This window comes from Mustelus asterias, chromosome 11, assembly GCF_964213995.1.
Source record: "Mustelus asterias chromosome 11, sMusAst1.hap1.1, whole genome shotgun sequence".
Taxonomy (NCBI): domain Eukaryota; kingdom Metazoa; phylum Chordata; class Chondrichthyes; order Carcharhiniformes; family Triakidae; genus Mustelus; species Mustelus asterias.
In genome coordinates this window covers 47005876-47029847 of record NC_135811.1, presented here as the reverse complement: position 1 = coordinate 47029847, position 23972 = coordinate 47005876, and the positions used below count along the sequence as shown (strand labels likewise).

Here is a 23972-nt window from a genome sequence, read left to right as displayed (position 1 = left end):
TTTTCAGGGTTAAATCCCATTTGCCACTGTTCTGCCCATTTGACCAGCCCAATATATCACCATATAATCTAAGGCTTTCCTCTCTGTTTACTGTACCACCAATTTTCATGTTATTTGCTAACTTACTAATCATACACCCCACATTCAAATCTAGATCATTAATGTACACTATAAACAGCAAGAGACCCAGCACCGAATCCTGCGGTACACCACTGGCACAAGCTTCCGGTCACAAAAACAACTTTTGACCATCACCCTCTGCCTCCTGCCACTAAGCCAATTTTGTCAAATTGCCCTGAATCCTATGAGCTCTTACCACCTTGAGCATCTTTCTATGCTGTAAAGTTGAGCAAACGGGACCTTGACACAAGCCTTACTTGAAGTTCTGCATCGACTGCACTGTCCTCATCTATACGTCAGTTCCTCGAAGAATTCAGTCATTTAGGTTCAGATGTTCAACGTCACTGGTTGGGCTTTTTAACCAAGGAAAGTGAACATTGCTAGCTCCCTTCTAACCATGCTTGCAGATGCTTGTAGTTCCTCCTTGCGTATCTCTGTTAGCTGAACTCACTCTGTTCCTCAAGCTCCACCCCTGTACTGCCTCCTTGCCTCTACATAATCTTCCTACAGTTACCTCACCCTCTTTTTTTCACTTTTTCATGTTGTAACTGGTTCAAATTCCTAACATTACAGCAGGCGTACCTTAAGCATATGGATCGCAGTGGTTCAAGAAGGTGGCCTACCACTACCTTGAGGGCAATTTGGGATGGGTAATAAATATTGGCCTTGTCAGGGACACTTGCATCCCATCAGCAATTAAAAACAAATGGAGAAGCAATGATAAAAGTGTAACCACCAGAGCGAAAGACCTGGAAGGCTGAAACAAAGACAGAGAATGATGCAAAGAATTAGAGAAGCCATTACAAAAGACATCTTTTTCTCTATGGGTAGCATGCAGCAGAGATTATACTGTCTTACAAAGTCGTATCTAAAGCATTAAGTATACATTGTACAACGCATCTACAGATAGGAAACAGTATACTGTAATTGACACTGCAAGTGAGACACTGGCATTGAATGTGAAACACGGGCACTATTCATTTCCAAGCAGCAATGCACGTAATCAGTATGGGGGAAAAATATATTTGATAAATATTTGTTTGAGTGAAATAAGTACTATAAGGCACAAATTATTTATGCACTTTTCTTGATGTGGAAATATTTTAAAAGAGCAAAGAAATGCTTTAAGTTCCATTTTAGAAAAATAAATAAATGCAAGTATCAAAAGTGAAGAACTCTCTTGACTAGCCCCATTACATTGAGAATTGTTATCCATATGTTTTTGGGCAACTTTCCAGTGATGGGGAGGGAAATGCTTCTGTGTTTCAGCTTTACGAGCTGGTGTATAAAATTAGAAATCTCCAGCTGAGATATAGTTTGACTTGGCTGCAGCAATTCATTTTAGAAAACTACCTGGTAACTTGACGAGTAGGAATTTCCTCTTTTCCAGAGCAGCAATCATTATAACATCTAATTCAGACTGGGTAGTTTTTCATTTCTATCTTATTTCTCGTGTGACTTTTACAGCAGTAGCAAAAACTGCAAATGTTAGAAACCTAAAATATGAACACAGAATGCTTGCAGTAAACAGCTGGTTTTACCTGAAAGGGAAAAATTGCTTCGCATTCTATTCTGACCAAAAGCATTACACTAAAACTTCAGCTGATGATGCCTACTGATAGGTCTGTATCGTGTGTACACGTATAACAGTCGATCTCATGTAAATGTCGACCTTTATTTTATAGGGATTAAACAGCGTTGTGATTATTAATTACTTGCTGGCAATTACTATGGTTCATTAATTTAAAAGCACTCACGGGAGCCTTTAGACTTTCCATCTGCTAATTCTAGCAGCAATCTCCCAACCAATCAACAGAATATTATGTGCTACGCAATCTTTCACAATGCCTTCAAGAAAGAATAACAGGTACACCGTTCAATTTAAACTGGAGAAAATAGTGGCAGAATGGATTAAGAAGTAGCGACCAAATGGTCATTTTGACCTGCAGAGCCATCCAACTCTATGCCATCAGAGAAGTGAAGGAAGATGGCATTTCAGAATTTGAGGCTAGTGCTAGGTGATGCACAAGGTACATGAAAAGCGACAGTTAGTATTCCATCAGCAAACAAAAATTTCACCACATCTGCCATTTGGACGCTTTGGTAAAATATCAAATTCCACCATTTTGTCATCTGACATTGAGAGCAGAATGCATAACGATTAACCTGCATTGGCAACGTGGATGAAGCACTGATGAGTTTTGATATGCAGGCAAACAAGATAATTACCAAGATTGGTGAAAAATCTGTCCTTGTGAAGATGATTGGCCACAGGAAAACAGTTCACAGTAGTTCCATTTTGTATGACCGATGACATAAAATTAAAGCCGATGGTGATATTCAAGGGCAAAGCTCTTCCCAAGGAGAAATTTCAGAAAGGTATTGTCATCCATGTTCATGAGAGAGGCTGGATTGATGAAGGTGCCTGCAAGAAATGGATCAAAGTGTGGAATTTGAGGCCAGACTGACGAGCAAAGACAAAGTTTTGCTCATTTGGGGCTTATTCCAATCCCATCTTATTGATGATGTAGTCTGTGATGTGAAATCAACCAACAGCCACGTGGCAGTTATTCCAAAAGATCTCAAGTGTTGTTCAGCCCTTGGACATGTGAATGAATAAACAGCTCGAGGACAGTACCCGAAAGATGTGGAACAACTGAATGTTGGAAGGCAAAAAACATTCATAAAGGTGCAAGTATGTGATTGCCCTCACTAGCAACATTGTGCCAATGGGCCATAACTGCATGGAATAAACTTGATCCCAATTTTGTCCAAAAAAGTCATTTCCAAAACGTGGAACATGGCATGCATTCACCAGTACTTGGGACGATTCCTTGTGGAATAATAGCACAGTTACTGGTAATACCAATGATTATGATTAAGATGAGGAAGATCCATGAAATGATTATACAGCCAGGCTCTTGGGACAAATTGTTTGGTGATTCATTTGGTGTTCAGAGTGATTTCAAAGGATTTCAAGTGAAGTGTTGTAGTTATTTGATTATGTTGCATATTTATATTGTATTGGCTAAAATGTACCACATATAGTTTGTTATATTAAAAAATGAATAAATGGTAGAGAATGAGCTCAGTAGTATTGCTGTGTTTTACTTTTTTGGGGGCACAAATCAATCCCTCAAACCATCACCCATGTAAAAAAAAAGTCAGCTTCATGAACTTTCACCTAAACATTGGTATCAGAAATTTGTCAGATACACGTGTATACATGCTATTTCTGACAAGAGAACTTAAACCCATTGGTCTGAACTGCTCCAAAGGTGAAAAGATAATGTATTGGGTAAATATGCCACTCAGACCTTAATACCTCTTATCAAGTAAGCTGCAATTATGTGCTCACCTTGGCCTCTAAGTACTGCTTATTTCACTGGCTGATTCCTGAACTTACTGTGAATGTTCATCTTTATTATTTAACAAGTTGCCTTTGTATAGCTCCATTAATGTAACAAAACATCCCAAGGTGTTTCACAGGAGCATTATATCTCAAAATTTGACACCAAACCACAAGGGGATATTAGGAAAGATAATCAAAAGTTTAGTCAAAGAGGTATGTGTCAGGAGCATCTTGAAAAAGGAAAATGATGTTTAGGACGGGCATTCTAGTGCTCCTGGGGCTTTAGCAGTCAAAAACATAGCCATCAATAGTGGGGCAATTAAAAACAAAGTTAAACATTGCTGTATTGAAATAAAGGATTTACAGCTCAGTTCTGTACAGAAGCCCGCCACCCAACCAGAATACTCCAACTATCTCGGCTTTTTGGAAAGAAAGGCCAGGGAGTGTTTTGGTTGTTCGGGCGAGTGGAAAAGGATCTGGTTTCAGTTTGCAATCCTGTGTGATATTCAATAAGCCCTATGTAGTTAAAAAAAATACAGCTTTGCAAAATGGGACTGTTTCCACCTGCTGAAAATGAATTTTGGCAATGAATAAATTGAAGAATTTGAAGTGTTTTTTTTCCATATTTCTTTTATTCTCTTTTGTAGGTGCTGACTCCTACAGGATAATTCTGTAGGAAGAGTGTTTCCTGGTAAATGTACAAATATTCATCCTTTAACTCTGAGCCTGTACAAAGAATGAATTTGCATTTCTGTAGAGCGTTGCATATCTTTCAGATGTCCCAACAGCTTTGACATATGATCATTGCTATTTTGCGGATAATCATCGCAGCCAGTTTGTGCGCTGTGAGATTGCACTGACAGTTCATTTAATAAATGGCACATCTGTATTTGGTTATGACGGATAAATGATATCTAAGATGCCAAAAAACCTCGCCTCTTAAAATAGTTGTGGGATATTTTGCCCATCTAAGGGGGCAGATTAAGACTTGCTTTAACATCTTGAGCAAAAGAAAGGACTTTTAACAATACAGTACTCACATGATCCTTGACATCAGTGCTAAAATCCTGTACTGGATTTTGAACTCTTAAATTTACGACTGAGGCGAGAGTGCTATCCAATGAGCTGACAACAAGTATATTGGGTTATTTCTCCACAAAAGATGTTGAGAATCAAACCTGTCCTTGTTCCCGTCAGCATTCACACACTAACTTTGCAGTCCAGGGATTAGGTAGACCATACAATTGCCTCATTAAACTCTGCTTGCAGAGAATCAAAACACATATCTATATGACTGAACCGTAACATTAAGCAATTGCTGAAACTTTCTACTGGAAACTGTATAAATTTCATTTTGTTCTGTTCTGGCTGGTCTGAATTCAAACTGTGGTGCTAACTACTTGTTTTCATGCAGTGCTTCTAATACAATAAAATGTTGCAATGTGCTTCAAGGGTGCTATAAAACAAAATATGCCTTTGTGTCACTTAAGGCAGATGTCTAAAAGCTTTGTCAATGAACTAGGTTTTAAGAGGAAAGAGAGAGGTTTTGTAAGGGAATTCCAGAGCTCCAGGGCTTTGACAGCTGAAGGTACAACCACAAACGGTGGAGCAATCAAAGTTCGGGATGTTTGAGACCAGAATTACATTGCACAAATGTCTAGGGTTGTGGGACCGGAGGAGGCCAGGGCGAGGCCATGGAGCGACTTGAAAACCAGGATCAGATTTTAACAGTTGGGGATTGGTTGTTTGTGAACTAGTCGTGTAGGTCAGTAAACACAGCTGATGGATGAACAACTGGGCCTGAGTAAGAAATGGGCAGCAGAGCTTTGAATGACATCTAAGTTTACGGAAGGTAGATTTTGGGAGGGCAGCCAAGAATTGGTTAGAATAGTCAAGTCTAGAACTACTGAGCTTTCTGCATCTACAACTGCACCTTGCAGGCAGTGAGTTCCAGACCCCTACAATCCTCTGATTTTTCTTTTCCTTGTCTCTGTTCTAATTTTTCTACATCATTTTAAATCTACGCCTCCCAGTCATTGACCACTCTGCTAACACAAATGGGTCATTCTGATCCATTCGATCAGGCCTCTCTCAATTTTGTACGTCTCAATCTAATCTCCCCTCAACCCCCTCTGTACCATGGAGAAGAACCCCAGCTATCCAATCTTTCCTCATTGTTGCAATTTTCCAGCCCTGGCATCATCCTAATAAATCTCTCCTGTAACCTCCTCGAATGCAATGACATCCTTTCTGTAATGAGGTGACCAGAACAGCACAGAGTACTCAAGTTGTGGCCTAACTAATATTTTATATAGCTCCAGCATAACCTCCCTGCTCTTGTATTCTCTGCCTTGGCTACTAAATGCTCTTCAACCTGTCCAAGCTACTGTCAGAGCTCTGCGGACATAAATTCCAACATCTCTCATTTCTCTACTCAGAATATCCTCCCATTTATTGTGTAATCCTTTGTCTTATTTGACCTCACCAAATACCTTGCCCCTCACTTATGTTGAATTCCATTTGCCAGTCTTTGTCCAGTCCATTGATATCTACAACAATCCCTCCTTGCAATCTATCATGTGACCAATTTTAATGTCATCTGCAAACTTCTTGATCATTCCCCTTGCATTTATATCCAAGTCATTAATGGATACCATACAAAGTAGGAGACCTAGTACAGGGTTCTGCAGACCCCTACTGGAAACAACCTTCCAGTCACAACAACAGCCATCAGTGATCACCCTTTGTTTCCTGCCACTGAGCCAATTTTGAATCCAGCTTGCTACATTCCCTTGGATGCATAAGTTTTTATTTTTTGAACCAGCCTGCCATGTGAGATGTTGTCAAAAGCCTTGCTAAAACCTATGTAGATCACATCAATTGCACTACCCCCATCAATTCTCATTGTTCCTTCCTCAAAAAATCCAATCAAATTAACTAGACATTACCCTTAAATCCATTCTGACTGATATTGATTAATCCATGCCTTTCTAAGTGTCCCTCAGAACTGATTCCAATAATTTATTCACTGCAGCGGTCAGACTGACTGGCCTGTAATTTTTTGCTCTGTCCCTCACACACTTTTCAAACAAAGGTACAAGATTAGCAAAGATTAGCAAAACTTTAATCCTCTGGCACATCACTGAGGGTTGGAAAATGCTGGTCAGAACCTCCACAGTTTCCTCTCTGGCTTCTTTGAACAGCCTTGTACATTCCATCCGACCCTCTTGATTTATCCACTTTAAAGAATGCTAATCCCCCTTAATAATTCCAAGTCAGGATGGTGTGTGGATTGGAGGGGAACGTGAAGGTGGTGGTGTTTCTATGCATCTGCTGTCCTTGCACTTCTAGGTGGTAGAGGTCACAGGTTTGGAAGGAGGCTTGGTAAGTTGCTGCAGTGCATTCGTAGATGGTACACACTACTGCCACTGCATTGGGGTGGAGGGAGTGAATGTTGAAGGTGGTGGAGAGGTGCCAATCAAGTGGACTGTTTTGTCCTGGATGGTGTTGAGCTTATTGAGTGCGGTCATCCATGTCTAAGGCCACAAGCTATTCAAGAAGCTTTAAGGGGTGCCACATTATCTTTGTCACAATAGCTTAGAGATGCCTTTTGATTTGAGCAGTTTTGGGGCTGGGGCAGGATGGAATCCTGATTGAAGGGATTTATGATGTGAAGATGCCAGCGTTGGACTGGGGTGGGCACAGTAAGAAGTCTCAACACCAGGTTAAAGTCCAACAGGTTTATTTGGTAGCAAATACCATAAGCTTTCGGAGCACTGCTCCTTCGTCATGATGAAGATTAGCAGATTACTTCGTCATGACGAAGGAGCAGTGCTCCGAAAGCTTATGGTATTTGCTACCAAATAAACCTGTTGGACTTTAACCTGGTGTTGTGAGACTTCTTACCATGAAGGGATTTAAACAGAGTTCCAGGAAAGATAGGGGTTCAGAGAGGAAAGGGAATAGGAGATTAGTATGTATGCATAGAAATTCCTTTCTGGGAGTGACTTTAAATATTGGGCGGGGTTCTGCAGAATAATTTGTGGCTTGTCTGTAATATGCAATACCATTAAGGAAGTGGTACATGAAGAGATATTTTAAATGATGGAACTGAAGAATGGACTTTCAGTTGGCAAATGGGAACCAATACAAAACGGTCAAACTTCAATTCCACCACAAATGTTATTGTACAATTCAATCTCTAAAGTATAGGGACTATGTTTTCAAATATTGGTTATAGTAGTAATTGTTATTGATGCATTGTCAGTCATTAATTTCTAGCAAGAATGTTGTTCAAGGATTCTACACTTGGGACTTTGATCTCACTGCCTCTGTTTCCAGGGGATAGTCGAATAAAAATGACCTACCGACATGTTGCAAATTAAATTTGGGAAGTTGCATTTGTTGTGTCAATATATCATGAAAAGAAATCCAAAACTGTATGTATCAAAACTTTATTCCTTTTGCTATTTTGATACACAATGGCAGCAGTGTGCACCATCTGCAAGATGCACTGCAGCAATTCACCAAACCTTCCCCTGTTGCACCAGCCAACGGTCGCCACCTAGAAGGATAAGGACGGCAGACACAAGGGGCAGCACCATCTGCAAGTTCCCTTCCAAGCCGCATATTATCCTGACTTGGAACTATATTGCCATTCTTCATTGCTGGGTCAAAATTCTGAAGCTCCCTTCCTTAGAATGCAGGTACACCCCTTTCTTTGGGTGTACTTGCATCACATGGGCTGCATCAGAGGAAGAAGGTGCTCACCATCACCTTCTCAACAGCAGTTGGGGATGGGCAACAAATGATTACATCCCCAAAATGAATGTGAAAAACAGATTACTATGGGACATTTTACCTCTTAACCGTTTTGAGAACATCCTTGCAAAATTAGTAGAATCTACATTAGGTTTGATAAAATTTGTGTATTTATTTTTGGCGTTTAGTTACATGTACATGTTAATTTTTATTCTAATTTTCTCCACTGTGACTCTATGTATAATGGCAGCTTGTTCAATTGACAGTTTAGAGTCTGGAGAGTGAATTTTGATGAAATTATTCAGTGTAGGTGGAACAATGCTGCTTGTAATATTGTGATCAAGCCAATCATCTTGTCAACAGTTGCAGAATTTGAATAAGCAACAAATTGAGTATTCAGGAATGGGAACTTAAACTGAATATTTATGCACCCTCCCTCTCCAAAATAAACCTCTGGCTAAGTATGGTCATTGTGTCGCAATCTCACCACTGAGAAGATCATGAGTAAAAGCCTGATTCTAAGCATTGAGTACATTATCTTGACTAACACTTCATTTCGTGCAGTACAGGTAGCTGGGAATCAAAATATCTGGCAGTTACTCCTGAAATGTTGTTGTGTACAGATTGGCTGCAGCATATGTCATCATAGTGAATAATACAGTTCAAAATAGTTCATTGAGTGAAATTCTTGGAGATATAAATTTGCTATATAAATGCAAGTTTGCTCACTTTAAATTATCACGTTGGGAACGGCATTGGCCAAATTGAGCTATGGCAAAGTGAAACTTTCCTGCCTATCTTATCCATCCCATGCTGTGCGTTTTTATAATAAGCCATTTGAGCAGTTCCCTTTATGTTCAAGAATCCTGAAATGGATATCAAGTAAATGAAATTTAAAATGGCTTGGTGACGCTGTAGCAGAAAGCTCTGTAATTAGATTGTGAGCTGTACCTGTTTGAGGGCTGTGATAGAATTTTTGTATTGTACTGTTTTACATTTGTAGGGTGTATTGATGTTAACTGCTCCTTATGCTCCATTGGTTTCCTTTTCATTCCAGTTCTGTAGTAATTACAGTATTCATTTGGAACGAAACATCCTATATTTAAAAGCTACTGTAGATCTGAGTGTCTGGTAGATCGATTGTTTGATTGAAATTATATAGCAAAATGAATTGTTGATGCATGTGCACAAAAAACTTACAACTTTTAAATGATAGGCATTACTATTAGAAGTAAAGCATGTATATTTCACTTTGTATAAGCATGTTTGTATGCCTTTATGGTCAAATGAAAGCACACTTGAACACAATTACAGCACTATTTACCTTGTTACTCATGTTAAACATGAAATTATGCTTTACATGTAGTTGACCACATTATGACTTGTGTATTTCTGTAACTTTGTTGAAAATATTGCAATTTTTGATGAACTCTGTCGGTCTTCACCCACATAGGGTCTGCAGTCAATAAGATAATATTTGCCCTTTCCTGTCGAATTATTCCTAATTTTTTAATTATTCAGAGAGCTCAGATCCTGATTACAAACAGAATAACATTCTCCAGCTGATGTACAAATACATTTGCCTTTGTAATTCATTGATACCGGCTACCCGGAGTAATGCAAGATTCAGACTCCGCCCTTTGGAGGAGAGTCTTATTTGATCAAAATCAATTTCATATCAAAGTGGAATTTTGTCTTCACTAAATTGAACTGCTCTGTTGGTTTGTTTTTCCTTGTTATGTGACCTCTGCAACAGTTATCAAAAAACTCCGCTCAATCTTTGATATCTTTAGCTTTCCTTAAAAGTATAATCCTTAAATCAGTGATTTTAAATTTTATATTCATGATATATGTCAGTGGTGGGGTCGAAGATGTAGAGTAACATTAAATCCATTATTTAAAGGAGACGTAAGTTGTGATACCGCAGAACTGTGAAACAATTTGATTTTGCCTTCTATGTTTGTTAATAGAGAACAAATCTGAAATGCTTGCCAATGTTTTTTTCTGAGAGTGAAGTCTCTGATTGGTGTTTCATTTCTTTTGTTTCTTAGAAGTTTTTTTACCAAGAAGACAAAGGAACCCATTCCTTCTGCTTTTAGTGCTCCTGGCTGGAAATTATTTGGAAAAATCCCACCAAGGGAAAATTCACAGAAGGATTCCAAAACAATTCAGCAGGTATGCATTTAACAAAATTCCAAGTGTACCAATGTGTCGTGCAGAAGATAGCTGTTTAGATTAAAACTATTCTGTTTGCTGCCTGGCCCTTTGGTAGGAAGATTTCAGTGATAACGCTTACTTTCATTGCAAAATCTGTGATCTGCTGTAGCAATGACAAATGTAAATAAATGATAAGTATGATTGTTAACAAAAATTTGTATCGGTAGAAACTTGAAGCATGAAAAGTTTAAAATTGTCAATTTGATGCTTTGAGTTAACAAAATCACTGGAAAAAGGAGCAGAATTATTGGGTAAAATGAAAAAAAGCTACACAATTTGACGTGCATCTAAAAAACCAAAGCTAAGGAAACAATAGAAATTGAATTCCAATGTGCTGTAGCACTTTTTCCACAGTAATCTTGTGTTGCACTTGAATAGTGGATTCTTTCACGTGATTACAAGGGTTGACTTATTTGAAATCAGTGGTGTAAGATAGTAGCAGCTGATTTCCTTTCACCGCAATGATTCATCTCCTTGTGTTGAGTGTTAATTCCTATGCTGTGAGTTGGTTCCAGATCACTTATCCTCATTGATCAGTGGGTGGGAAGGTTGCTCATGTTATCCCCATGTTTCTATTTTATCGATGATCAATGGCAGAGACATTAAGGGCAGTGGCGAGAAGTTTCCACATTAGATGCAGTTGAGCGCAAAGTCTACCAGTTTGGAGTGGGGCTTTTTCCATTTCTACTTGTCCTTTGCTTATCCACAAACTCAAAATTTGCTATGAGCCAATACATTTGAAAATTTTTTTGAAAGATCTTTCATTTTTAGCAACAGTAAATTGGTAACGTTTAGTCTATCCTGGCTGCTTGCAAGGCCTGTTGTGGGTGACATTAGCTTCTGCCATGACGTTTTAAATGAATGCAAAAAATTTGTGGGAAATCGACTACCATTTAAAGTAATTTGCGCCTAAAATTTCATAATCTTTTGTGCTGGTTACATTCATTTTGGGGAAGTTGCCCTAGGGAAAAAAACTCAGTGCAACTGAGTGGAAAACCACATACTTTTTCTTTTAACCTTATTGGACCTTTGATTTGATTTATTATTGTCACATGTATTAACATACAGTGAAAAGTATTGTTTCTTGCACGCTATACAGACAAAACATACCGTTCATAGAGAAGGAAATGAGAGAGTGCAGAATGTAGTGTTACAGTCATAGCTAGGGTGTAGAGAAAGATCAACTTAATCCAAGGTAAGTCCATTCAAAAGTCTGACAACAGCAGGGAGGAAGCTGTTCTTGAGTTGGTTGGTACGTGACCTCAGACTTTTGTATCTTTCTCCCGAAGGAAGAAGGTGGAAGAGAGAATGTCCAGGGTACATGGGATCATTAATTATGCTGGCTGCTTTGCCGAGGCAGCAGGAAGTGTAGACAGAGTCAATGGATGGGAGGCTGGTTTGTGTGATGGATTGGGCTACATCCACGACCTTTTGTAGTTTCTTGCAGTCTTGGGCAGAGCAAGAGCCATACCAAGCTGTGATGCAACCAGAAAGAATGCTTTCAATGCTGCATCTGTAAAAGTTTGAGAGAGTCGTAGCTGACATGCAAATTTCCTTAGCCTTCTGAGAAAGTAGAGGCATTGGTGGGCTTTCTTAACTATACTGTCAGCATGGCGGGACCAGAACAGGTGGTTGGTGATTTGGACACCTAAAAACTTGAAGCTCTCAACCCTTTCTACTTCGTCCCCATTGATGCAGAGAGGGGCATGTTCTCCTTTACGCTTCCTGAAGTCAATGACAATCTCCTTTGTTTTGTTGACATTGAGGGAGAGATTATTGTTGCCACACCAGTTCACCAGGCTCTCTCTCTCATTCCTGTACTCTGTCTCGTCATTGTTTGAGATCCGACCCACTACGGTGGTAGTGAAATGGCGTTTCCTTTTTCTGACTTCTGAAGAAGTTCAATTGATTTTACTAAACATGATTGGAGATTTTTAGCATTTTTTATTTCTTGGGAAGTGTGTGTTACTGGCGTAGCCAAAATGTATTGCTCATTGCTAATTGCTTTTGAGCCAATGGTGGTGAGCTGTCTTCAACTACTGCAGTTCCATATGATGTAGGTACACCCACAACACTGTTAGAAAGTGAGTTCTAGGATTTTGATCCGGCAACAGTGAAGGAATGCGGGTATGCCCCAAGTCAGATTGATGAGTGGCTTGGATGGGAACGTGCAGATGGGTGGTGTTCCCATAAGACTGCTGCTGTTGTCCTTCTGGGTGGTAGAGATCATGAGTTTGGAAGGTGCTATTGACAGAGACTGACAAGATCCTGGCTTTAATAGTATTGGATCTGGCCAACTTTCCAGCACCTACATTATAAAAGTCTGGTGCAGTGAATGACTAATGCTGGACTATTGGTGAATTTTGGTTTACTGTATGCAGTAGGTAGAGCATAACCCAGTAGTAACTTATGGGTCTTGGTCACATCTGCGTTTGATGAATGTGTTGCTTATGTCTTATTGGAACATTTTTTGTGTGCAGTTTAGTCGCACACTTAGCCACATAGAAGTCATAATTGTACAAGAGAGAGAAACAGTAGCAAATATCAACTTCAAGTGAGCATAATGTAGTTATGGAATCTAGTTTATCAGTTATATTTTATCAAAATCTAGATTTGTGCCATTTAAAATGTATTGCTGCAAAGCAAAAATGGGTGACTTTTTTAATTGTGTTGTGTCCTTTGATACCATTCAAGACTAAATAGCTAATTTGAATGGTACCCATCCACCACCTTAAATATTCACTCCCTCTACCATTAATGAACGGTGGCAGCAGTGTACATCATTTAAAAGATGCACTGCAGCAAAGATCCAAAATATGTCCAGTCTTCTGCTACATGTTGAGCTTTTCTCCATGTGTTCCCAATGCCTTTGGTTGCATGTAAAGCTGCAGCATGTTTGGTGTGGCGTGCTATCTACTTGTGTAGAGAAATCTTTCTCTCATATTTCTTTTGTCTGCATAGGCACAAAGGTTGCGAGGGTGGGAGAGATGGTAGGTGGCTAGTACGTGGAGCAAAACCCTAAGCATTCACTAGACATAAGGCACCAAACAAAGGAGACTGCATTAGTCGTTATGATTAGAAGTGATATCACTAACTGAGGTAGATAGCACTGTAATTATACAGCTGAAGTAGTCCAATCAATTGTTGCAACACAGAGCCACATGGTTCACATGATTACGTGTAACCTTTAGGAACCCAGAATCCATTGATTTCACTTCCGAGGCTGACTACAGATTACACCACTTCAATTATACAACTAAAGTAGTTTATCTTTAAATTGTAGCAGAGTTGCAAGCACACAGCTTGTTAAAAGCAACTGATCTAGTGTTTGATATACTCAAATTTGTGCCCTTGACAGAGTCAGCAAGAAAGAATGAGAAAGTTGTAGCTACATGTATAGTTGGGAAGTGATAATTTGGCAAAAATTATCAGAAGGAAAAAGCCCCTTGGCACCCAGAGTTACGTCTCAAGTAAAGGATGAGTAGGCACTCTGGACTGAGGTGGTTCCTAGGATAGGATGGTGACAACTCAATTGTTGGCATTACCACCATACAGTATATCTTATCTGAACTTTGGAAATGTTAGTGCTGTGTTGTCAAAACAATGGGGAGCACTGGCAGTGCTTGAACTTGAGCGCTCTGTTGCCTGAACTTGTATATGCCTGTACCGTAAATATATGTTGGTAGCTATCTCTGCATTGTCAAGTAGAGCTTGAATGATATACTACCTGCCTGTTCTCTGACCTGGGCCAAATTACACATTCCAGCCAGAATGCTGAGTGGCTGGTACCCAATTTTTTTATTCATTCACGGGATGTAGGCATTGCTGGCAAGGCCAGCACTTATTGCCTGTGATAAGGTGGTGATAAGCCATAACCTTGAACTGTGGAAATTAATGTCATATAAGTAGCACAGGAGTTTTCAATTTTGACCCAGTGACAATGAAGGAGCAGTGAAATATTTCAAAGTCAGGTTGATGTGAATCTTAGCCGAGAATCTGCAGGCGGTGGTGTCCCTGTGCGCCTGCTGCCCTTGTTCTTCGAGGTGGTAGAGGTCATGGGTTTTGCAGGTGCTGTTAAAGGAACCTTGGCAAGTTGCTGCAGTGCATCTTTTAAATGATGTACACTGCTGCCACCGTTCATTAATGGTAGAGGGAGTGAATAGTGGATGGGTGCCATTCAAATTAGCTATTTAGTTTTGAATGGTATCAAGCAGCTTTAGTGCTGAAGCTGCACTCATCCAAGCAATTGGAAGTATCCCATCATACTTCTGAATTGTTCGTTGTAGATAGTGGAAAGGCTTTAGGAAGTTGGAAGCTGAATCACTACCTATAGAATACCCAGCCTCTTGACCTGCTTCTGTAGCCACAGTATTTACGTGGCTAGTCCGGTTAAGATTTTGGTCAATGTTGACCCTAAAGATGTTGGTAGGGAATTTAGATCTTTCTGCCTGCATGCTTAGACTCTTTAATTTTTTGAGGAGTTCTCAATGCATCTGAATACTGCAGTCATCAGCAAACACCACCACTCCCGCCTTTATGACGAAGGAATGATCATTTAAGATGGTGGGGCTTTGGATACAACCCCAAGAACTAAGGTGAGCCCGCAACCATTTTATTTTGTGCTATGTGTGACCCAGTCGGTGAGGTGGTTTTCTCCCTGATTGTCATCGACTTAATTTTGCTGGGACTCCTTGATGTGGCACTCTGTCAAATATTGCCTTGATGTTGAGGGCAATATCTCTCTCATCCCTGGAATTAAGCTCCTTTCATTTTTTTGGATCCAAGCTTGTAATGAATTGTGCAGTCCTGGCAGAACTCAAACTGAGCATATGCGAACAGGCTATTTAATAGCCAAGTATGTTAACAACACCTTTCATCACTTTGAAGAATAGACTGGAGCAGTAGTTGACTGGATTGGATTTGTCCTGTTCTTTTTCATGGACAGACATAGCTGGGCAATTTTACACTGTTGTAACTGTACTCTAACTGTAGCTTGGTTGAAGATGTGATTTCTTCTGGAGCTTAAGACTTCAGCTAAAGCTGAGATGATGTCACCGTTCCTATATCCAGTGCACTTAGCTATTGCTTTATCAGTTGGATTGAATCGAATTGTCTGCACACTGGCATCTGTGATGTTGTGGATCTCCGGAGGAGGCACTGAGATGGATCATCCAATTGGCAGTTCTGGCTGAAGATGGTGCGAATGCCTTGTATTTTTCACTCAAGTTGAATCCACTGGGAGGTTCATGGAGCTCCCTCAACTTCCACTCACAATTAGATATGGCGAGACATCAAAGATTTGACCTAATTGTTGTTTGTGGAATCACTTACCTTTGTCTAGTTCATGATGCTTCCATTGTTTCACATGCATGTTAACATCCTGTATTGTAGCTTCACCAGGTTGCTGCTCCTGCCATGGGGAGGCGATGGCCCAGTGGTATTAGCACTAGATTATTAATCCAGAAACTCAGCTAATGTTCTGGGGACCAGGGTTCAAATCTGGCCGCAGCAGATGGTGGAATTTGAATTCAATAAAAAATATCTGGAATTAAGAATCTACTGATGACCTTGTCGATTGTCGGAAAAACCCATCTGGTCCACTAATGTTCTTGAGGGAATAAACCTGCCGTCCTTACCTGGTCTGGCCTGCATGTGACTCCAAAGCCACAGCAATGTGGTTGGCTCTCAACTGCCCTCTGAAATAGCTGAGTGAGACACTCAATTCAAGGGTGACTAAGGATGGGCAATAAATGCTGGCCAGCCAGTGACACCCACAAATACATTTTAAAAATAAATAATGTTCTACATTCTTCAGTGAGCAGAGTTGATCATCTTGCTTGATGGCAATGCAAGGGATATACCAGAAAATAAGGTCACAGATTTTGGCTGAATATAATACTGCAGGTAGCCCCCAATGCTTCAGATGCCTATTTTGAGCTGTTACATCTGTTATGAATCCATCCCATTCAGCATGATAGTGCCACACAATACGAATGGAGGGCATCCTTGATGTGAAGACAGGACTTATCTCCGTAAGTCACTTGCTGGCTACTTCAGAGGACAGTTCAGAGTTGCCCACATTTCTATGGGTCTCAAGTCACATACATGCCAGACCATCTAAGTTCAACAGGTTTTGTTTCCTAAAAGCTATTAGTGAATCAAATTGGATCACCATGAATGCGGTGGAGACAGCTTCAACTGGGAATTTCAAAAGGGAATTGGATAATTATCTGAAGGGAAGCTTGCAGGACTGGGCGGGGGGGGGGGAAGTAACTGAGTTGCTTTTGCAGAGGGCTAGCTCAGACGTGGAAGGGCTGAATTGCTTCCTTCTGTACTGATTGTACCTGCATTACTAAAGCTCCCACTTGTGTAGTCTGTACACCATTGTCTTGTCCATCTCACTCTCTTATGATGTATTTCAGATCTGAAATATATTTGCCAAAATTAATTTCTATTGTCTAATGCTATCTACTTTGGAGTAAATCATCTCCACAGACCAAAGAATAAGAAAAAATCAAACTTTTGTTAGTGTTACCATAAATCTCTGACCTTTCCTGCAATGCTCTGAAATATGCACCATTGTTCCTTCCAACTTATTATTTGACTTACACTCAAATGATCAATCTACTATTGTATTTTCTTCCCTGAAGCTTCTGACCACTGTTAAGGTACAACATCACAAGTACACTTTGTATACTTATCCTGTTTCTCATATGCTGTATGATTTGCCCTTCTCCCAATTGCTCTTTCCCCATCTATGCAGTGACTTTGAGGTCAATTTTATCCACAGACCCTTCCTGTAGTGTCTCCCCCATTGTTGTCATGGAGAATAGCCAGTTGATCCTTACTTGGCATTCCTCTGCATGAGTAGCACAGTTTCCCAAGCGACCACTTGTCACCCATGAACCTACCCTGCATCAGATAACCAAATCTAAACTGTGCTTCTCCTAAGACGCACTTTATGTTGTTAAGAGTGCCTACATCTTCCACCCCAGCCAATATTTCAGGCTGAACTGGACTGTGCTCAACCTTGTCCTTTTTCACTTGAGCTGAGCTTCCAAGTCCATACCCTCTGTCACCAAGACTGTCTACCTCTGCCTCTGTAATATTGACTGTTGCTGACCCTACCTCCGACCTTCTGCTAAAAGTTTCGTTCATGTCAGCTATTGCAGTGCTTCCCTGAATGGCCTCCCATCTTCCACCTTAAGCTCGTCCAAAACTCTTATGTTCATCCATCACCAATGAGTTTGCTGGCCTACGCAGCTGCTAGATCGCCAATGTCTCTAATTTAAAATACTCCATCTTTGTATTCGGATCCCTCCAGGCCCTTACCCCACCCTATCTCTGTAACCTCCTTCAGCACTACAACTCTTGAGAATGTTCTGCTTCTCCAATTCTGGCCTCTTATGTATTCCCTACTGCTTTCAGCCATTAAGGCCCTTATCTCTCTACTCCTTTTAAGTTACTTAAACCTACCTCTTCAACCAATCTTTTGGTCACTTGGTCCTCTATCTCCTCCTCTGGTCACCTATCTCCTCCTTTGACTCAGCTACTACATTAAAGGTGTGATATAAATGTAACTTAATATCCCTTAGACATTATGGTTTTGTCCCATCAAGCTAATCCTTTAGTTTTAGACCCGGGTTGAAATCTGTGGCTGCCCTTCAGATGTTCAGGATAGCTTGCTTGGAACAATTTTGCGACCACCTACTGAAGATTCTCCTGGAGTGTAAAAAATCTTGGCGAAGAATCAAGGCAAACACAAGGCCAGCAGAGTAAAAGCAAACTGATTTCCAGCTGTAAACATTCCCAAATGTGGCGAGGTCCACCCACTGCTCGAGGAGGAAGGGCTTGGGGGAAACACATGACTCTTGATGGGTTGTTTTGTGCAAAATGCAATGAGCTTTATTAGCCATGCTGCTGTTTAGTGAATTCTCCCATGTGTGCTACTTCGGTTGTTTTCATGACCGGAAGCTGGCCATATACGTTACAAGTTCTTGCTAAATAACATTATGTTGAATTTGATTTTAAATTAAGCTGCTGCCTTCTGCAGATAACAATACAATAACGGGGTGCTTCAGAAAACAAAATTATACCTTTTAGGCTGAAGTTTTGAATTTCCTGAACACAAGTATGTGGGTGGTTCAATCACATCTGTTAAACATTTTTCTCATTTCACTGCTGAAGTCTTGAATGTAAGCGTTTTTTTGAAAAAACAAGTTCCAAGAGGAAAAGCATTCTGATAATTCAGCATGATTAATTTTGTATTCTTTTGTGGCATTAAATCGCCACTCAAAGTACAGTATCTCTTGCAAAGAAAACATTTTTGTTTGTGTTGAAGTTAATGAAAGGAATTATGGGAAGAAGCTACAATGTAATTTACAGATTTAGATTATAGCATTATCAGTATGAGTGGCCTTGAGCCAGGTTCAGAATAGAGTTGGATTAATCTTAGTCTAAAATCAGTGTGCAGGTGACTTACTTTGGAAATTGGTTGTGTGTGATGAAGAAATCACTTTTGGTCTTAATTGAAAGATCTTAAACGTGTCTGCGAACCTTAGCAAATGGAGGTTTATTACCAGCTCTTTAGAATGCCTTTCTTTTTAGAGTAGGTTTAAGGTTAAAATAGTTAGAAATTCAGCCAGGGCATTTGTTTTAAAGGTTAGCGTTACACATTGAATGTCTGTAATTTACAATAAAAGCTGTAATGAGAGGTTTGGATGTATTAGTTTGTTATTAAGATCGTTTATAGCTTCCTCCAGTTGCCATACACTACAACCACAGACATCAGACTTGCATCTTTATTATTTGGTTACAAATCTGCAGAAACTGTCGGAGCTTGAACTTTGCTGTCGGTAAAGCATTCTCCCCTCATGGTTTAATCAGAGTCAACATACAGCTTTCTCAATGGAGATATTGTTCTGCTTTGTTGTCTCTTGGCAGTCTCACCAATAGCTGCCAGCTCACGGCAGCTTAAACGAGCACTAGCTGACCCTCAACTTCCAAAAAAGCTGAAACCTCTATGGTAGTCTTGATTTGATTTATTAGTGTCACATGTATTAACATACAGTGAAAAGTATTGTTTCTTGCGCGCTATACAGACAAAACATACCGTTCATAGAGAAGGAAACGAGAGAGTGAAGAATGTAGTGTTACAGTCCTAGCTAGGGTGTAGAGAAAAGTCAACTTAATGCAAGGTAAGTCCATTCAAAAGTCTGACAGCAGCAGGGAAGAAGCTGTTCTTGAGTCGGTTGGTACGTGACCTCAGACTTTTGTATCTTTTTCCCGAAGGAGGGAGGTGGGAGAGAGAATGTCCAGGGTGCGTGGGGTCCTTAATTATGCTGGCTGCTTTGCCGAGGCAGTGGGAAGTGTAGACAGAGTCAATGGATGGGAGGCTGGTTTGCATGATTGGGCTACATTCACGACCTTTTGTAGTTCCTTGCGGTCTTGGGAAGAGCAGGGGCCATACCAAGCTGTGATAGAACCAGAAAGAATACTTTCTATAGTGCATCTGTAAAAGTTGGTGAGAGTCGTAGCTGACATGCCAAATTTCCTTAGTCTTCTGAGAAAGTAGAGGTGTTGGTGGGCTTTCTTGACTATAGTGTCAGCATGAGGGAACCAGGGCAGGTTGTTCGCGATCTGGACACCTAAAAACTTGAAGTGTCGACCCTTTCTACTTCGTCCCCATTGATGTAGACAGGGGCATGTTCTCCTTTACGCTTCCTGAAGTCAATGACCATCTCCTTCGTTTTGTTGACATTGAGGGAGAGATTATTGTGAGTTTATGGCATTTGAAAATCCTTAATTGCACTGAAGTACAATGGGACATACCTAAGCTGTAGAAACGCCCAGAATTCCTTCATGTATTTATGGTTTATTTTGACCAGTACATGAAAACCCAAAATAATTGACTTGTATGAAGGCACAAAGTTTATTTTCTAAGACCGAGATGTCTAAATGTGGCTTTTGTAAATTTCTGTGGCACTTCAGGCCACGTACAGGAAAAGGTTTTTAAATTTGATGGCAATTCTTCTCTCACCTGCAATCTGAACATCTTTTTCTTAGTTATCTTGTATAAGCATTATACATAATGCTCCATTGAACTGCTTGTAAATATATTATTAATCATTGTAGTAGTTGTACTGTAGGCACATTACACATCTGGAATGCCAAATTATATCAGGACTTCTCAGTGACCTGCAGCAGGTCTGTATAAACCAGTCCTCTGGTTTAACTTGTAATACAAAAATATTTTACAAACACTTTAATATGTTTATTGGGGCTCAATTGTTTTAAAATTCAAGTTGGATTTTTAATCTATTTGTTCATGGGATGTGAGCGTCGCTGGCTTGGCCACCATTTATTGCACACCCCTTTGAGAGGGTGTTAGTGAGCCGCCACCTTGAACCGCTGCAGTTCATATGGCGTAGATATACCCGTAATATTGCCAGGGAGGTTGTTCCAGGATTTTGATGCAGTGACGGTGAAGGAATGGCAATATAGTTCCAAATCAGGATGGTATGTGGCATGGAGTGGAACATGCATACATTTGCTGGTCTTCCCTTCTGGGTGATAGAGGCCATGGGTTTGGAAGGTGCTTTTGAAGGAGCCTTGGTTGTTGTACAGTTAGATCATGTTTTTTCTTGGCTTCGTTGCAACAGTAAATTAATTAGAGCCTTCAGTGTGTGAAAATGTAATACACTGATTGCTTTCCTTGTGATAACAAGATGGGAAATTCCACAATTGCCAGCTGTTATTTCGTGCTTTCGTTTGACTCCACTGTGCTAGTTGAGTTTAACTTCTGCCCCACTCAGGGTAGTGCACTCCTTTATATGGCTATTCTGCAGTGAGATTTATTTACACTGATCTTTATTAATAGCTGAAGCACAAGCTGACACCATGATGTCAAATGTCTTCCTCCTGGTTTCCTTGATAAAGAAAATTGAATTTGTTAGAAGCAGGCAAATATTTCGGATGCATTTGCATATACAGTATTTCAATTAATTATTAACAGTCAGCTAAGTGGGGTATTGTACTGAAGTCAAAACCAGGTGAGAAAAATGGTTTATTGTGAACACCTTATGTCTGAACTACGTGCATGAAATATTTGCGTAGAATGTGTAATCTTGTTCTGAGGTTCTTGCGAGCTTAATTTTTTTAATTTCTTGGAGAAGAGAAGGTTGAAGAGATTTGATAGATCTGTTCAAAATCATAAGGTATCTAGTCAGAGTAGATAGAGAAAAGCAGTTGCGATTGATGGAAGGATCGAGAATCAAGAGGACAAAGACGTTTAGTGATTGACAAAAGAATAAAAGGTGATAGAAAAATAATTTTATACAGTAAATGGTTACGATTTGGAATGCACTTCCTGTAAACATGTTGGAGAAAAATTCAATTGTGGCTTTCAAAAGAGGATTAGGTGAGAACCTTAAGGGGAAATGCTCACAGGGCTGTGGGGAAGATGTGGGAGTGAGACGAGCTAGATTGTTCCTGCAGGTATTGGCCATGGGCACACTGGGTCCAGTAGCCACCCTCTGCTGTAACCATTCCTTCATTACAAAATCTCATCTGGCCTGGCAGGGTTTTGCAGTGAATAATAGGAAGATTAAATGTGTTTGTGTGCTAGCTGATCGATTCATATTCCCCCCTTCAGGTCCGTGTGAAAATACAGAACGATTTTGGGGACATTTGAAATTATTTTCTCTAATGACACCATAATACTATGCTGGTGTAGTCTGTTCTAATAACTTTTAACTTGGAAACCAAGTTTAAAGTTTGTTTATTAGTGTCACAAGTAAGGCTTACATTAACACCGCAATGAAGTTACTGTGAAAATCCCCTCGTCGCCACACACCGCCGCCTGTTCTCCTGGGGGAGAATTTAGCGTGGCCATTGCACCTAACCAACACGTCTTTCGGACTGAGGGAGGAAACCGGAGCACCCGGAGGAAACCCACGCAGACACTGGAAGAATGTGCAGACTCCACGCAGAGTGACCCAAGCCAGAAATTGAACCTGGGTCCCTGGCACTGAGGCAGCAGTGCTAACAACTATGCCACCTCGTACATGCTCCCTTGAGAGTATGCTGGTGAGCCATCTACTTGAACCTTTGCAGTCCATGTGGCATAAGTACAATTAGGAAGTGAATTCCAGAATTTTGAGCCAGCAGCAGTGAAGGAACACACCATAAGTCAGAATAGTTAGTGACTTGGAGGGGAACTTGCAGGTGGTGGTGTTCCCAGCTGGCCTTGTCCTTCGAGCTGATAGGTCACTGGTTTGGAAGGTGTTGTCGAATGAACTTTGGTTGGTTAGTGGATGGTATAAACTTCTGCCGCAGTGCATCATTGGTAGAGAGAATCATTGTTTAACATGGTGATGGATGCAGTGCCAGTCAAGCAGAGACTGCTTTGTGCTGGATGATGTCAAACCTTTTGAATATTATTAGAACTGCACTCATCCAGGCGAGTAGCAAATACTCCATCACACTCTTAACTTGTGCTTTGTAGATGCTCTACAGGCGTTAGCAGGTCAGGGGGTGAGTTACTGTCCATAGAATTCTCAGCCTCTGATCTGCTCTTGTAGCCATAATATTTCTATGGCTGGTCCCCTTCAGTTTTGCCTCATGGTACCCCCCGGGTGTTACAGAGAGGGACTCTGATGGTAATGCCATTGCATATTATGGGAGACAGTTAGGTTCTCTTTTATTGTCGATAGTAATTGCCTGGCACTTGTGTGGCACAAATGCTACTGGCCACTTATCAGCCCAAGCCTGAATGTTGTCCAGGTCTCGCCACATATGTACCAGGAAACTTCTGTATCTGAGGAGTTGTAAACCGTGTTGAACACTGCAATTATCAGCATCCCACTTCTGATATTTAGCATGAGAATTGTTCCTGTTTGTTTCCAATGTAGTACTGAAATAGGGAATTAATCTAAGAAAACTTAAAGAATTGTTGAACAAATACTAACCAGATCATTTAATCAGTTTACAGCCCAGTGGTGATTTGAGCAATGTTTTCATACAGTGAAATATGATGGTCTGGTGTTCACCGATTTCGAGCTTTTCACTTATTAAAAAGCAATGATTTAATGCCAAATTTATGCTGACAGCAGTGGTTGTTTATTAGGTCCCATCTCACTTGATTTAATATCTCTTGAGCCAAAATGTGGATTGTACTGTCAGTCAGGACAAATGGTCTCCCAGCCCGCTGAACAGAGGGCCATTTGTCCTGGAGTGCTGAATTGGCAAATCTTTCCCACCCTCAACAATCTGATGGACCATCTGAGATTTCCTTATGGAGTATGGTTTGAAAATCTATTTTAGATGAGTTAATGTTTATATTTTGCTTATATCTATTGTGTGCTTTTAATGAAAGAGGATTGATTACGTTTCAAGGATTATAGTTTATGCAGAAAGTAGTGTGCTATTGCCAGCATTCTATAATAGAATCGGTGTGTAGGTGATATATGTTTGTCATGTAGCCTTTCAAGGAGGGCTGCTTAGGTCTGTGCTTCAGAATTGT

The 23972-nt window shown here is 40.3% G+C and overlaps 1 protein-coding gene across 2 annotated transcripts in view; it reads left to right on the top strand.

The window, feature by feature from the left end:
• tbc1d12b (TBC1 domain family, member 12b) overlaps window positions 1-23972 on the top strand; it is a 95631-nt gene that overhangs the window by 42013 nt on the left and 29646 nt on the right. For both annotated transcript variants that reach the window (XM_078223541.1, XM_078223540.1), the window contains exon 2: window positions 10285-10408. In XM_078223541.1, the coding sequence (XP_078079667.1) occupies window positions 10285-10408 (124 nt within the window). The remainder of the gene's footprint in view (window positions 1-10284; window positions 10409-23972) is intronic.